The 15,098-nt window shown below is 52.0% G+C and overlaps 6 protein-coding genes across 6 annotated transcripts; 2 read left to right on the top strand and 4 right to left on the bottom strand.

Annotated features, from left to right (window-relative positions):
- Positions 1-832: 832 nt before the first annotated feature.
- On the top strand, positions 833-2,629 carry A1O1_04199 (uncharacterized protein; the record flags this gene model as incomplete). Its single annotated transcript, XM_007725096.1, has 1 exon — positions 833-2,629. The coding sequence occupies one exon, from the start codon at positions 833-835 to the stop codon at positions 2,627-2,629; it is 1,797 nt and encodes a 598-aa protein (XP_007723286.1).
- Positions 2,630-3,580: 951 nt separating this feature from the next.
- A1O1_04198 (GTP-binding nuclear protein GSP1/Ran) lies at positions 3,581-4,436 on the bottom strand (the record flags this gene model as incomplete). Its single annotated transcript, XM_007725095.1, has 4 exons — positions 3,581-3,918; positions 3,974-4,127; positions 4,177-4,269; positions 4,368-4,436. The coding sequence occupies 4 exons, from the start codon at positions 4,434-4,436 to the stop codon at positions 3,581-3,583; spliced, it is 654 nt and encodes a 217-aa protein (XP_007723285.1).
- Positions 4,437-5,326: 890 nt separating this feature from the next.
- On the bottom strand, positions 5,327-6,031 carry A1O1_04197 (uncharacterized protein; the record flags this gene model as incomplete). The annotated part of the gene is made up of 1 exon (XM_007725094.1): positions 5,327-6,031. One exon carries the CDS (start codon positions 6,029-6,031, stop codon positions 5,327-5,329), a length of 705 nt encoding a protein of 234 aa, XP_007723284.1.
- An 883-nt stretch (positions 6,032-6,914) lies between these two features.
- On the top strand, positions 6,915-10,011 carry A1O1_04196 (uncharacterized protein; the record flags this gene model as incomplete). Its single annotated transcript, XM_007725093.1, has 2 exons — positions 6,915-8,901; positions 8,948-10,011. 2 exons carry the CDS (start codon positions 6,915-6,917, stop codon positions 10,009-10,011), a joined length of 3,051 nt encoding a protein of 1,016 aa, XP_007723283.1.
- A 1,077-nt stretch (positions 10,012-11,088) lies between these two features.
- Positions 11,089-11,586, bottom strand: A1O1_04195 (uncharacterized protein; the record flags this gene model as incomplete). Its single annotated transcript, XM_007725092.1, has 1 exon — positions 11,089-11,586. One exon carries the CDS (start codon positions 11,584-11,586, stop codon positions 11,089-11,091), a length of 498 nt encoding a protein of 165 aa, XP_007723282.1.
- A 1,875-nt stretch (positions 11,587-13,461) lies between these two features.
- A1O1_04194 (uncharacterized protein) lies at positions 13,462-13,962 on the bottom strand (the record flags this gene model as incomplete). The annotated part of the gene is made up of 2 exons (XM_007725091.1): positions 13,462-13,524; positions 13,582-13,962. The coding sequence occupies 2 exons, from the start codon at positions 13,960-13,962 to the stop codon at positions 13,462-13,464; spliced, it is 444 nt and encodes a 147-aa protein (XP_007723281.1).
- Between the last annotated feature and the right edge of the window lie 1,136 nt (positions 13,963-15,098).

The following is a 15,098-nucleotide window of genomic DNA, read 5'->3' as shown; positions in this document are numbered from 1 at the left end:
CGCGTTCAGCGAGTGTGGCGCGTCAACTGCCCGACTTTTGTTGAAAATCGTCGACACGTGATACTCAAAAGGTCCATTCTATCTTTTTTGCGCAACTTGAACGGTGCATCGGAGCTCGCATGCACTCGGGGACCTGACAGGGTGCTTGGTCTGTCCATAAATATTCTGGTAGTTAGGTCTTTATATACCATCAGATACACCTGACTGCTTGAACACCACTCAGGGAGTCACAAACGCGTCTCTGGGCATCACATGATGTGAAGCTATGCCTCGGCTCAGGATGGAGTCATGTCTCGAGTCATGCCAGTGCTCTTATCATTATTGTGTCAGCCAGATGCTTTTTTGATTCTTCTTCCTGTCTTTCGCTCCTTGCGTTACGGAAATCTTCTAATGACGGACTTCATCTCCGCCGACTCAATAATAGCGGCTTCAGCCGGCAGGCACCAACCAGTCACTTCGCCACTGCAGGCTGCGTTCTTGCCAGAAACTGCAATTGAATGACATCAATCGACCTGAAACATCGTCGGCGTCGCCGTTGGGAAAAAAGTCGGAAGGTGGGCACGCGAGCCATCAGATCAGCCACTCTACCCACTGCATCCATCCTGTATAATGTACATGACATGTATCACTCTCGTTGCGCTCTTTTAGTCCTTCTCTACAAGTATAGACTCAAAATATATGTTAGAGTTCTTTTGGCTTGTTTCCTTCCTGGCTTTGTAGATATCTTATTCATTGACTGCCCTGGATCTAGAACCCTGCCTTTCACTCGTCCGTTCAGATTGGCGATACCTCCCTACCACGAGACCCGGCCGGCCTTGTCCTATATCTTGCCATGATCTCCTCGCTTAGTCCAATCCCTTCGCTACCTGAACCCTTCGGACCGCACAAGGTCGGAACAGCAGAATGGGAGATCCCAATCTCGGAGATCCCTTCGCCTTCGCCCGTTCCTGATCCTCAAATCTCAACCATCAAATTCCGAGTCTTCTACCCGACTCTCCCAACGGCCACTTCCAAGATCTCTGCACCGTGGCTTCCACAACCGCAACGGGCATGGAGTGAAGCATATGCCTCATTCCTGGGCGCAAGCCCCAGGCTGTCCTCAATCTTCGCACGCTTCACCTTCTTCCTCAACTACACCAGTCTCCCGGCCATAGCCGACGTGCCACTCCAGCCTCGAGATCGAGACCAGTCCTCCGGATACCCGGTGGTCATCTTCTCTCACGGACTGGGAGGCAACTTCAATGCTTACAGCGCAGTGTGTGCATCACTGGCAAGTTTCGGCATCGTGTGCGTGGCACCAGAGCACCGTGATGGCAGCGCTCCTGTTTCCTTCATCCGCTCTGCGGACGGAAATATTGCCTCCTCAATCGACTACCGGAGATACCCTCACACACCCACCCAGGAGGTCCTTACCTCTCGCAACGCTCAACTGCGCATCCGGCTATGGGAGTTGGAGCAATTGTTCACCGTCCTGAGCAGTCTCGATTCGGGCGAAAGACGATTCTCCAACTACGCCACCGCCCCTGGAGACAGGTCCAGTGGACCATCAGACTCACAATCCTGGAAAGACCAACTAGACTTGCGACCCGGCCGGATAACGTGGGCGGGCCATTCCTTCGGCGCTTGTACTATGGTCCAATTCGTGAAGTCGGTCTACTACCACCAATCAGCTCCCTCACTGGCAGGTACGCCGTACGAAAACGACTTTGACTGGCGCCCCCTGTACAAACCCGCAGCGAACAGCGACCTCCTCCATCAGATCACGCCAGAGTCGCCTATCGCATTGCTCGATCTGTGGGCCATGCCTCTACGAGCCGAACAGACCAGCTGGTTGTGGGAGAAGCCGCTTCCCTGCTACGACCGAGATCTCAAGGACAACGACAAGACCACTCCGAACGTGGTCGCAATTGTGACTGCCGAATTTCACAAGCACCCCGAGCTGCTGAATCGGATGCGAGCCGCCCTGTCGCCCAATCCAGCCGAGGCCCTGAGTATGCTGGAGAATCAGAGCAGCACGAGTCCCGACCCTCGTCAAGAACGAGAGGAGCTCACAGAAACCACAGCCTTCTCCACAGCTTCATACACAGGTCCATCTGAAAACAACGCTGCGGTTGTCGAGGTCCAGCCCGGCGTAAACTCGAACGCGAACTCGAAGTCCAACTCGGTCTCACCCGACACGTCCTCCGTTCCCAGCCGCATATCATCCCCTAATCCCGGCACGAGCGACAACCCCAGCCCTGCGTCGTCCACCACTTCGGTTTCGTCGACGTCCTCTTCTCCTTCCGCCTCCGATCAAAACCCGATCTCGAACCAGAACTCCGCTCACCCATCCCATCCGAAGTTATTTCTGATTCCTTCGAGCGCCCATCTCTCCCAGTCCGATTTCGGCCTCTTGTTCCCCAGACTGGTCCGGTATGTCACCAAAGCCGAGGATCCGGAAGAGATCATTGCTTTGAACGTGCGGGCTGTGCTCAGCGTAATGCGCGGCGTCGGGCTGGACGTTGAACCGTTTAAGCGGTCTCGAGATTCCAAGATCGCGGGAAAAGAGAACACCCCCGTGGACGAAGACGACATCTTGACTGAACGGTGCCAGGAGAAGAGAGTTATTCCGGTGCCCCTTCTGGATTAGTCAGAACGACGGCTGATCAATGTACCTCACACCCGGTCCCGGTTTTCGTTGGAATTCCTTCTTGACTTGATGATTGATGATTTGAAAGATCTACGGCGTGATATAGAAAGAGAACAAGATTTAGAGCATGCTTCAATAGAATATTCGGGGGGAAGCATTCTGCATTCATGCTTGGAGTCGGGGTTCACTATGGCGTCTTGACTCACAATACCTCCCCTACGAACTAGATATAGATAGAGGATGGGAATGGTATTCGGGTATGGGTTAGAGAGATCTGCCTTCTCATGTTTGAAATCTGGTCAAGCGGCTTGCCTTTCTTGATCCCTCTCAGGTGGGAACGGAAAGACGAGTGTTGGGAGTTGCTAGTTTCTGCACCCTGCAGATCTAGAATGTTGCAATACACTTTGATCCTCCCAGGCATTGGAGAGCAGGAGCCATCAGAGTCGGTCGGTGTTCACTGAACATATATTCGCGCTGAACAGCCCCTATGATACCAGACCCGGCTTGTCTTCTCGGTCGAACGGTCTGAATTCTCGCTATGCTATCGTGCTAGTCTAGGCGCGCAACTTGAAGGATGAAGACGAAATGAAACTTTATCGTGCAATTGAGCGGTGACTTTTTTTTTCTTGCGTCAATGAGAGAAGCACGACCTGTCTTCGTCCATTCATTCGCTCATATCGTTATCACTGGAAAGCTTGCCGGGTGGACGCAAGACTCGAGAATTGATTTCACTTGCTCAGAATGAAATATCACCCCGATTCTCCTTCCAACTTTCCTGTCTTGCACTCCCCATGCTCCCCCAGCAACCAGTTCGTTTCGATCTCCGGTGAGAAACCTGTATGACCACTTCTCTGTATTCCCGCTAAGCCAACTTCGTTGTCAACAACTCAGCCTCAGGATACACAAGGCCCTGACGCGGTGGCAGGAAGCCTAGGTGTGAGAAGTCGGCCTCTACAAGTCGGCGTCTTCCTCATCCGGCAGAGGCATTGCGGCAGCCTCGGTCATCTCCTTCTGGTACTGATCAAGTAGCTGCTGGTTGATCTGGACTTCGGGAGGTGCGAGAGCTGGAGCCGCGACGAACTCGAGTTGAGGGTTGCCGACCAACTTTCGAGCGAGCCAGAGGAAAGGCTTCTCGAAGTTGTAGTTGGATTTGGCCGAAATGTCATAATATTGGAGGTTCTTCTTGCGGTGGAATGTGATGGTCTTGGCCTTGACCTTGCGCTCCTTGACGTCGACCTTGTTTCCGCAGAGGACAATGGGGATGTTTTCGCAGACACGGACGAGATCACCTATACGTGTTTTGTCAGTCGGGTACCAAGAGGGGTTGATAGATTATTGCCATACGATGCCAGTTGGGGACGTTCTTGTAGGTGATTCTGGAGGTAACATCAAACATGATGATGCCACACTGGCCGTTGATGTAGTAACCGTCTCTCAGACCTCCAAACTTCTCTTGTCCAGCCGTATCCCAGACATCAAATTGAATTTGGCCAAGGTTCTAGATCGGTGTTAGGCATGACCTTTCTTGCGGAAGTCGGACAACGTACAGTTGAGAACCCTAGAGGATGAACTTCGACACCGAGAGTGGCGATGTACTTCTTCTCAAACTCTCCAGTCAGATGGCGCTTGACGAAGGTGGTCTATCAACATTGTCAGTAAGGTCGCGTTTCTGCAGACACAGGTCGTCTTCGCAACTGCAAATTACAAGTCGGAAAGAGGCTCGCATATGGCTTCATACCTTTCCTGTGCCACCATCACCAACCAGCACAAGCTTGAAGGTTGGCACGGCTGAAGCAGCTTCCGCCATGATGATCGGGACTTTGTTGTGGTTATGGAGATAACGAGGCTGCAGAGGGTGTATTGCGCACGGTTTGCAAATGCAATAAGACCGCGATACTCAGATCTGTGGAATGGAGCACACAGATGATGAAGGAGAAGAACAAGAATTGGTGATTCAGAAGTAGTTGGGAGGCAGATGTTGCGCAGGTGAAGAGGCGGAAAGATTGTTTTCAGGAAGTCGCATACTAGTATGCCAAGACTCTCTTTGCTGGGGGAGCAAAAGATTGGGCGCCGACGGGTGACTGATGGTGCAGTGAACGCAGTGACGCAGTACTAGTACCAGTATTACTGTGTACATGTACATATTATTATCACAACTTGGAAGCGCCCCAGCGAATACTGCAGTCACGTGCAAGGCGGTAAACCCATCTTCCAGAGGCTTCGACTTCGACTACGACAAGTGTGTGAATTTAGTAGTAGCAAAGTGCGTCAACCAGTCCAGTCTGAGATAATCTTTAAGGACGGGGCATACAGCCACTTTAGTATCATGGCTCTGTTGCGGGAGGATAAAACATTTGCTATCGGGGTATCGTTTTCCACTGCCCAAGGCTGCATTAGTACTGTGTACATTCTTCAGCCTTGTTGGGCCCCTCCACAAGCTCTCCTGCGAGTACGATACCTAGTTCCATGACTCTTCACCTGATGTCGCCTGCTATTGGTTTGTTGGTTTTGAGTCGCTAGTTTGCCTCGAGCTCGTTTGTTTTTGATCGAACGCCTGGCCAGGAGTTCTGGAAGCACCATTCTGCACTGTGTGGCAAGCTGGGAACCACATCGTTATCAGACGAAGAGTGCGGTTAACAGTAGCTGCCCAAGGCTTCATTCTTGCACACTTCCACTTTGAATCACTGCCATGGGATGTCATACAGGAACAATATGGCATCCCAAGGTTCCTCTACCTCCCCAGTTCTGCCTTGGTGTAAGCTTAAGCTCCAGCTCTTGCGCTTCAGAACCGTTGCCCCGAGAAATCTTGACCGAGATTGGTCGATTCAAATTCTGACCCACGGTTTCCCCGACTTTGCGCAATCTCTCGTGGTTTGACCATATCACATCTCCAAACCTTCTTATCAGGTCTCCCGATTTGAGACCAGCCTCGTTTGCCGGGCTGCCAGGCTCAACTCTGCTGACCTTTGCAAAAGGTGTCTCTGGAGCGGAGGGCGTTTGTGCGGATGTAGGCGTAGGTTCTGATTGGGGGCGAGTGAGAGAGTTTTTGTATTCGTCTGATGCCTGATATTTAGCATGATGTTCATGAAGGCCCTTCTCGATCTTGTCCATTAAGGCCTTCCAGTCATTGCGAAGGGCGATGATGCGTGCTCTAGTAACTCGAACTTGTGCCACGTCTATGTCTGATCTTGGATAGCCGTCAAAGGTTGTCAGACTGGTCTCCATCGTAACGCCATGACTGTCCAAGACAGTGCCCAGGGCTTTCAACTCTGCTTCGAGGTTATCCTTGCGGGAGATCAGTTGCTGTAGGGTGAGGCCTTCAAATGATTCAGCCTGGTGAACCGAAGTAGGCCCGCTCGGGACATGAATTTCAGCGAGATTAGGATCCATTGGAAGTCCCATTGTCATCTAAGCAGGGTCACGGCATATAGGAAGAAGAATCGGTGTTTGGCGATGAGGAAGAAAACAGGTGCAGATGCAGGCGACGTTGATGTCTTAGGCGCAGGCAGCCGGATAATGAAAGCCGCAGTTGAAACACAGTCAAATCAACGCGGCGGGCGACGCTGTTACAGAGTGCGGGGGAAATTACCTGCAGTTTGCAGTGCCACTGCAGTGGTTGGTAGCAGTCCAATTCAGCCGATGTTTCTCCGTCAGCCTTGCTGGCGCCCACCGCGTTTCCTTTCGCACTGAACCGTTCGACTTCAACTCAGCTTCATACCTACCATCTACATAGGTTCATTCAGCCATGCAATTGCCCTGCTGACCGGGGCTCTTAACGCCTATCACTAAAATCAGCAGATATACAGACCCTCACGCTTTCTCTCTCCCGTGATTCTTCCAGTGGCTTGGACGCCCATGTTTCACAAAACAATCTCATTGTTGTGTTGTTTGGTTCTGCTCAATTTCTTCAAGGCTCGTTTCGGTAGCAGTGATTGTTGACTTTGTCCATATTGGAGGGATCGAAGAGGCACAGGTCATGTCCTTCTCGTCCTGAGAGAATATCAACGTTCTTCATGTTCGGTACAGCCCCTGCTCTTTCCCATGCCTCATCACCTCCGCCTTCCCTTTATCAGCCTCATTGCGAATCGACCTGCTCCGAAGTCTGCTTCAATTCCGTCTCTTTCTTTGTCATTGTTGACATGCTCTATCGCCCAACTTTTGGAACGTTTCCGACCTTGGTCGCTTGGTGTTCCCTCTGGGATTCTGACTTTGGCTTTCATTTTGTCTTCCATCGTTGCAGTCTATCATTTTCAAAGCCCAAGCTATTCTCTATCGATAGCCCGCCATGACGACCCAGCTGTTGCCCTCCATTGTTAGCAGTCCTTTCAGCAGTCATTTCGAGTTTCACGGCTCAGACGCTGCCCTCTCTGTCACTCCAACGATTCCAGCAACCTCCTTCACACCATTCTTCATCCATCAAGATCGACAAATATCGTCTGCTTCTCTGTTATCAACAACATCGGCTCCTGTCGCGACGAATAATGAGAATAAACCTCCTCTCGATGGAAACACTGATATTCCGCTCTCCTCCCGCTCGGTGTCCGCACATCTGTCTTCGAAAGAATCCAAAAGACGAAGACACTGCGACAACGGCCGCACGCAACAGGATGATTCGAGCACGTCTGGCCGCACTCCTTGCGTTCCAAAGCCTCCTGCGATTATAACTGTCCTGCAAGGGTCTTCTGATGGAGCTGGCATCCGTCGAGCATTGCAGGAATTGCCAAACGAAGAAAGATGGCCAACGACTCCACCTAGTCACGCTCGACCACTCCCGGGAGCTCATATTGAAGCTGCGGCTCCTTTGACGGCAGGCATATTGCCAACGTCGAAAAGGAGGCAAGAGAATCCAACAACAGAGTCTGTGGGCGAGACACGGGCTGCCAATCTACCTTGCCAACCTCGTTATCATCAACAGGCACCATTCATTCCGTACGCTTCGCAGCACACTCAAGATTCCGCAGAAAACCCTTATCGTTCCCACACAAAGCGCCTCTCTACTGCCTCATCCGCCTTCGTCCACACGATGAAAACAGCAAGTCTCAGTAATGCCAGTTTTACCATCGTGCGTCGATCGTCACGGATCGGTCGATCAACGGATAGCTGTGGGATTCTCACCTCTCTTTCGAGGCTGTCAACCGACAGTGATCGGCCTCCTACGACCTCTTCCGTGGATGAGGCTGCCTTTCGAAGAGGTACGAAAAGAAGGCAAATCCTTGCCGAACTCTTAACCACCGAAGAAAGTTACATAGCCGACCTGAAAGCTCTCATTTATCTCTATTCTACTCTACTGGCCACCACCATGACGGGCTCAAGTGGAATCCGGGCGTCGATCTTGCGAAACGTCCACGACCTTCTTCATACACATGAGAGGCTCTTGGAACGACTGCAACAAGCAGCATTTGATGCGGCAGCACGCAAATGGGCAGACACCACCTCATGCCGGCATCTTGGATCACCACGTCACCACAAGCGCTGCCGGAGCTTGGAGTCAAACTTTGTCGTCAAGTACAATCGTAATCACCGGCAAGCACGCAGCTCGATTGACTCGTGTGAGATGACGCGAGGACGGGCATATCTTGGATGCGCTGATCCAAAAGACGTGGCTGACGTGGCGGCCATTTTCAAAGACTTTCTCAACGACTTTCTAGTTTATGAGGAATATTGCGCCAATCACAGCATCATCGCACACGAACTCCAGAGGCACGCACCGAACCTTTGGTCTGCATACGAGGCAGGGATCGAGTCGCTCGCCAGATCTCTGATTGCTCTTGATCTCAAGCATCAGAATGAGAGGAAGGGCCTTACAGTAGGCGATCTGTTGATCAAACCTATCCAACGCGTGACCAAATATCCCTTGCTGTTCGACGACCTGCTCAAGCAAACGCCTGTCGCCGACTGTCCGAGTGCTCATACTGAGGTTGAGGCAACTCTGCAATGTTTGAGAGAGGTCGTGCAAACCGTCAACCACGCCACAGACAATCGAGAGACGAGGACTCAAGTCCAACGACGATGGTCCCTTCAGTCCAGGCTTAGCTATGAGAGGGTGTCCTTGCGGGCGGAGCAGTTCCGCATGCTCGGCAACATCCAGCTGTGCGGTGTGCTGCACGTTACGTGGCAGACGAGGAGCCGGATCGGTGGATGCTACGGTCTCTGCATATTATTCGACAGTAGTCTAATGGTAGCACTGCCTGCCGGGCCAGCTTCACGTTTCGAGGTGGTAGCATTTATCCATTTGACGGACCTCACGGTGGAATGCCCCAGCAATGGTCGAGGTAAGTTCCATTCCCAGCGTCATTATACTTGACTGATGCACTGCAGGTCTTCAATGCCACTCGGCCCTGCACACTTGGAAGGTGAGCCTTCAAGTCAACGGTCACTTTCACGAACTCATCCTAAGCGCATGCTCTGCCGCAGAAGAAGAAGTGTGGAAGGCCGGCATGGAAGGCAAAGCTCCTGGAGTCAAGCGAACAAAAGCACTATTGACAGGAATACCGTCCAGCATTGGTCTTGACCTCCGATCGACTGGATCGGTCTATGGCCCGCAGGCGTCGAGTTTGTCGAGGCATCCGTCTGTTCAGAGAGCGGCAACCGTGGGAAACCGAGCCAATATCTCACAAGTAATCATCCGCAACACGCACAACCTGCACGACTTTCACGATTTTCGGCAGCCCTCGTCCTCCTCGATGAATAGATCACAGTCCCATATGAGCTCCAATCGAATTGTGGTCCTATCGCCGAAGCGGTCGGAACGGGCACGACTCGAGTCAGCATTGGGCGACGTATGGACAAAGGACAAGATTGCATTCCCTGGAATGGTTGGCTCTCGTGGTGGGCAAATCATCCGAGCTTCAGCAGGGACATTGGTGCGAAAGTTGAGTCTGGCATCGATTCACGCTCCGTTTTCCAGGCGGTCAGGGAGTCTGTCACTAACGAGTCGGAAATCATTTGACGGGCTCCCGGAAAGCCGCCGGGCCCGGATCAAACATTCAGCACCGGTCTTTGAGGTGCGCAAGGAAAGTTTTGATGAGTTGACCCCCGCCAGGAAAAGGTCGCACGACCTGCCCGAACTTGATACAATGGACAGCGTAATCAGTCGTATGATTGGGAGTCATGGCGCAAAGCGACTATCATTTTCCCACGCAGACCACGGCCTTGTAAGGAAGGTGACCAAGAGCAAGAAGGCCGACCATGAGACTATCACTGGGGTGGGACCTGAAGTCCCGGCGGAAATCTTCTATAGTGAGGAGAAAGAGTTGGTGGAAAAGGAAGAGATTGTCGAGGAAGGCTTGACTGGTCGCAAGAAGCGATGGAGCAATCCGCTGGGGATATTAAGAGGTCTGTCGGCCGAAGGGTTTCGACACATGTTGTATTCTAGTAAATAGAAGTGGAATAGAGATCAGATGCATTGCTCAAGTGGCATACATTCGAAGTATGCAACCATGGTGATGACTGAAGTTGTCAAAACCGATTCATAAGACCACAAAGAGGATAGACGTTGCGTTGTATCACCAACAGGTGGGTGCTGTGTCCGGTGTCGATGGCAGGGGTTTCTAATCATGAGGAGTGCGTTCCGTATACTAGTATGAGGTTTAGCATTTTGGCATCTTGCTGACATGCCAGGAAGACTCTTCTCACGAGGCTACGGGTGTAGAAGTACTTCCCGCTACAGGTTGTTACTAGTATCTCCCTCCACCTGGCAAATAATAAGCTTCATCGTCCAAGAGCTTGTTTCCGGATAACGCCTTGAGCCCCTATTCTGACTGGATCGTCGGGCTTCGGGGTTTCTGGGATTCCTTATTACTATTTTTAAAGTCACGACGTTGGAAGCTCGACACTGCACGTCAGACAAGGATCTGCCGCACCATTTCACAGACGGCGTAAGGCTTAATCAAAGGCTAAGCTCCAGGGATCAAGGAGCAATTTCCTTTTGGAACGACGGAGCCTGGACCGGGTGGACCTTCTGAACCGTGTGAACGTGGGGGAGTCCCCAAGCTCTGGGATGTATTCGGGCATGGAGAACCTTACTTCTTGATGTTGGGGTTTTGTTTGTGATACTAATATACACCAGATCAGGGACAAGACTGATCGCTGGATCCGACTAGATTATGAATACGTAGAAGCCAGGATCCGCAACGAGGTTGGGTTCTAAGAACCCGATCGGCATTATAGACCAAGTACAGGCGCGGCGATGAATTCCCTAGTCTTTCACTGCCAACCACTCCATTTCCTTTATGCGCGATCTGAATCCTGAGTTGTTGAGTCGACTTCGTTGGCTCTATTCGCATCATAGCAAAGAGAAGAATTCGAAGGTCGAATGGTGGGTGTTTGGAAGGTGTAGTCTTGCGGATTGGAAGTTCCAGACAGAGTTCAGGTAGGACGAGGCCAGCAAACTGATATGCATGTTGTATCTTATTGTAGAGAAACCATAGCTCAAATCCTTGTCTGCTGCTCTGTAACATCTACAGAACAAGAGCCAGTCCAGCCACAGCAATGGCGCCAACCCCAGCCAGCTTGCCATTGACGTTTGGCGCAGCAGCTCCAGTAAAAGAGGTCGCCGCAGCGCTCGTGGTGGACGCCGCAAGAGTGGTGCCAGCAGCGACAGCAGTCTCGGTAGTAGCGCTGGCCGCGCTGCTCACGGCGGCAGACGTCGAGCCCGTCGCCGCGGGGATCATGCTGGTCCAGGTCTCGCCGACGCTGTACGAGACCACGGTCGGCACGCCCCAGGTCGACGTGCCGGAGCTGAACTCCGCCGTGTACGAGGTGGTCGAGACAAATTCCTCAGGGCCGGTCCAGGTGCTGCTCGCGGGGCCCGTGGTCGTGGCGTTGGGAGCGCCCGTTGCGTACGTGTATGACGTCCAGGTGCTCTCGGCGTTGGAGAAGGTGAATGTGTAGGACCAGTCGGGGGCGGCGAGGGCAGAGGCGGCGAAGAGCACGGGGATGGCGATGAAGACCTTCATGTTTTTCTCTTTTCTTTCTTTTTCTTTTTCAGGTAATGAATGGTCCTTGATATGGGTGCTCGTTTCGGTTGACTGAACGAGAGCCGAATGTGGATGGTATAGAGAGAGTGTGTGGCTAAGCGAATGGATGTGCTCGACGAAGGAACACCGCTGAAGGATCCCGAAAGAAAGGAACGTGTTTCGATGTTTCGATGCTTGCTTGATGTATATTGTAACACAAAGAGGGAAACCAGAAGAAGAAGACAGCAAAAAGATCAACAACAGGTAGAGCAGGCTGTATATATCAATCACAGGGGAAAGCAGAAGGATCATTTAGCACTTACTCTAGTCTAGGTATGGGTAGGCTACCTAGCTGGCCAGCCAGCCATCCAGGCCGTTTTGTGTTTGGCTTCCGCAGACACAAGACGGAAGAGACACAGCACTCTCGCTCTGCTTTCTTCCCCCGGTCGGCTTCGTGTGTGGAGAGGCACTGGACACTGGAGGGAATCTTGGATCAGCCTGATCATCAGCCACGACCCTGGAGGCCGGACGTGTCGGGGCGTGTCGCCCTAAACCTGGGACAGCCTCGCGCGCCGGTCGACTGTCAGTGTCAGTCAATTGTTGCATCGCGGTTCCACTGGACAGGGGAGGGGGCTCGGTGGAAATTGGCAGGTCAGTCTACCCCGGTCTATCGTTCAGAGTCGCCCATCTAGCCAGTCGCTGTGCCCCGCGGCACCATTATCAGTTCTTTTTCACCGTGGCAGGAAGGCCGCCCGCAATTTTAAACAGCCACAAGCTTCGAACTGGCCGGTGATAGGATCAGTCTAGTGCAGATTGATAAATGATTCATTATTCACTCGGTGTTGGGTTGGACGTTGAGGGTCGGAACTCCAACGCTAATTGAAGCAAGAATGCTATTCTGGGAAACCCCCGGACGGCGGACGATAGATGGCAGTCTCAGGGCCGGAGGTAACGGGGCAAGGCTCAGGCGGGAAAGGACACATCGCGTGGGCGGTGCTGCTCTCGAGCACTCTACAGAGGATTGAAGGATGTGAGAAGATCAGGATAGAAGCCGAGTTGACTATGAAATTGCCCTGAATCCTCGACGATTCACGATTCAGGGGTACTGTAATATCGCGGAGTATAAAAACCCCGAGTGAAGTTTTTCACGTCGCCCATTTAGTCAAATGCCAGGACTACCTCACTCGGTACCTATCGATTCTGTCTCGGTCCTTCTGCTCTTCTTGCCGCCGTTTTTTGGGGAAAAAGAATTCTGTTTCATCTTCATAATTTTCTTCATGTCCCTTTTTGGCCGGCCATCTAAGACCCGCGTTGTCTCTGACCTGCGAAAGACTGCCGTGGTGATGACTTGGCAAGGCTGTATCAAACCCAATGTTCGACCGACTTCTGGCAATGTCACTCCACGAAGACCATCTATCTTACCTGGGCTACCTGGGCGACATTCAGTGCAAATAGAAAACATGGAAGAGCCGATGGCAGTGATACAATGTCAGATTGCCTGGTCTCCCAGGACCGCGCAGCCTTGCTTACACTATCCTATACCCTAGGGTTTTGCTATGTTTTCATATGATGAAGACTGCAGCACACCTAGCAGTGAACTGTTATGTCTCTGCCCTATGGCTTGCTTTCATACCCATATCACTGCTATCACCGTGCTACAGCAAGTTAGCAACAGCTCGAAGACTAGAGGTTTACCACATAGATTGGACGGAAAGGCAAAGATATGTTCATTTCATGCTGGACATGATCGTTTTTCAAATAATGCACAGTCGCACCTGACCGTCACTCCAACCCGATGTCATTTGGCATGTCGAACATTGTCTCACAGTCCTCAGTCTACCCATCAACCCTTATAAATCTTATATACATGTCCTTTCAGACCTTGCCCTGTCTGACACCGCCTCTCTTCGGGACAGTCCACGGCTCTGGACAGACAGTCTGGACACTCCAGTCAGTAAGGAGTGGTGGAACAGGTGAGTGGTTGGACAGTCTTACCTCTCCTTCCGAATAAGCCCAGAAATAAGCCAGAACTCCGATGATATAGTACAGCGCCGAGTTGGTGCCTTGATATAGCAGAACCCCCGCAAGGGCAGCTAAGGGGTATACCACCAGTCTCGCCTCCATGCTGCGATGCAAGCCCGGTAACATCTTAACCACCGGGTGCAAGGGCCATTCCCAAGCGAAGATCAAGATGCTGAAGATGACGTTGATGATTTGTAATGCAGGAAAAGGCTTGACTGCTCCGTCGAGGTTCTTGGTGAGGAAGTCCCAGAAAATCTTGGGCCAGAAAAAGCCCTCGACGCCGGCGGCCAGTTGATACGTCGCCGCGGTCAGGACGATTAGGCGGGCCCAGTGGTTCTTGATGAGCTTGCCCATTCTATGAACAACGCTGCAAAGAGCAGGGCGAAGGGAGATGAAGAGGTTGTTGAGAATAAGGGACCGGAAAACGCAAAACGAGAGACGCCGTTGGGCAAATGATCGAATTGAAGAGCACGCAAGGAATGATAACTTGCGCCTGATGGTCACCGACGGTACATCTGGGTTGGCAAAGTATATGAGGAGGGTTGGCACTGCAGGATCTTAGAGGGTGTGCTCTCCCCTTCGGCACGGAGCAACAGGTGATTTCGGGGATTGAGTGAGCCGGTAACAAGTTGCCTGGGAGAAGTGCTCGACGGCGAGGGATATACTGTCAGAACAAGGGTTCAACCTGCTTGAGAATGCCTTTTGTGACTGTCTCAGCGGCGAGAGTATCCTGAGAGTGGGTATGGCGCGTATGAGATTGGTCGCAGCTGTCGTGTCGTCGCAGAGTGGTTGAAGCGCTTCGGAGACAGTATGTGTCACAAATTTTGACTGAGCAGAACAGAGGCAACTCTGGCGCCACAAACGTAGGTAGAGAACTATGCGTTGAACTCAATCGTCGTCTTGACACTGCGGGAGATTCAATGCAGAAGGAATAAATTGGGATGTAGTGAACTGGTTGATAGAAGTAGGCAATGGCGATGTCCTTTGCTCTAGAAACTCGCACGTCGTTTCGACCAACCTAGCAATGCCTGTAGACCCTACCTTGATCACGACGTAAAGATACAGCGAAGCCTTTGGGAACGCACTTCTTGTCCTTCTTGCACTCCACAATCCAATAGCGCTTGTGCATTCGCTACCTCGGGAGCTGTAGCTCGTAGCTTACAAGGAATGATTCGTGAGGTGTAAGAGCGAAGTCAGAGATGATTGGCCCTTGGATGATCTCCTCGCCTGGAAGAGGAGGGTTGCGAAGCGCCGAGAAGGGATGAATGCCCATGGTGACCATGCAGGTTGATCTGGTGCGACTGGAGGTTGGTCTCTTGGTGAAATGTTGGCGTGGGCGTCAAACGAATAACGTGAACGGAACATGGATGTGATACAGAAAGTGCGGCGGAAACAAGAGTCTGGCGCAGTTGCAGAGGAGGGGCATCGCAGCTGCAGCGCAGGCAACAGACAGTTGGCGGTTCCAGACGGTTTCTGATACGCTCGTCTCC

The sequence above is a fragment of the Capronia coronata genome (assembly GCF_000585585.1).
Source record: "Capronia coronata CBS 617.96 chromosome Unknown acBCG-supercont1.3, whole genome shotgun sequence".
Lineage (NCBI taxonomy): Eukaryota > Fungi > Ascomycota > Eurotiomycetes > Chaetothyriales > Herpotrichiellaceae > Capronia > Capronia coronata.
This window is presented reverse-complemented; position numbering and strand designations above follow the sequence as displayed.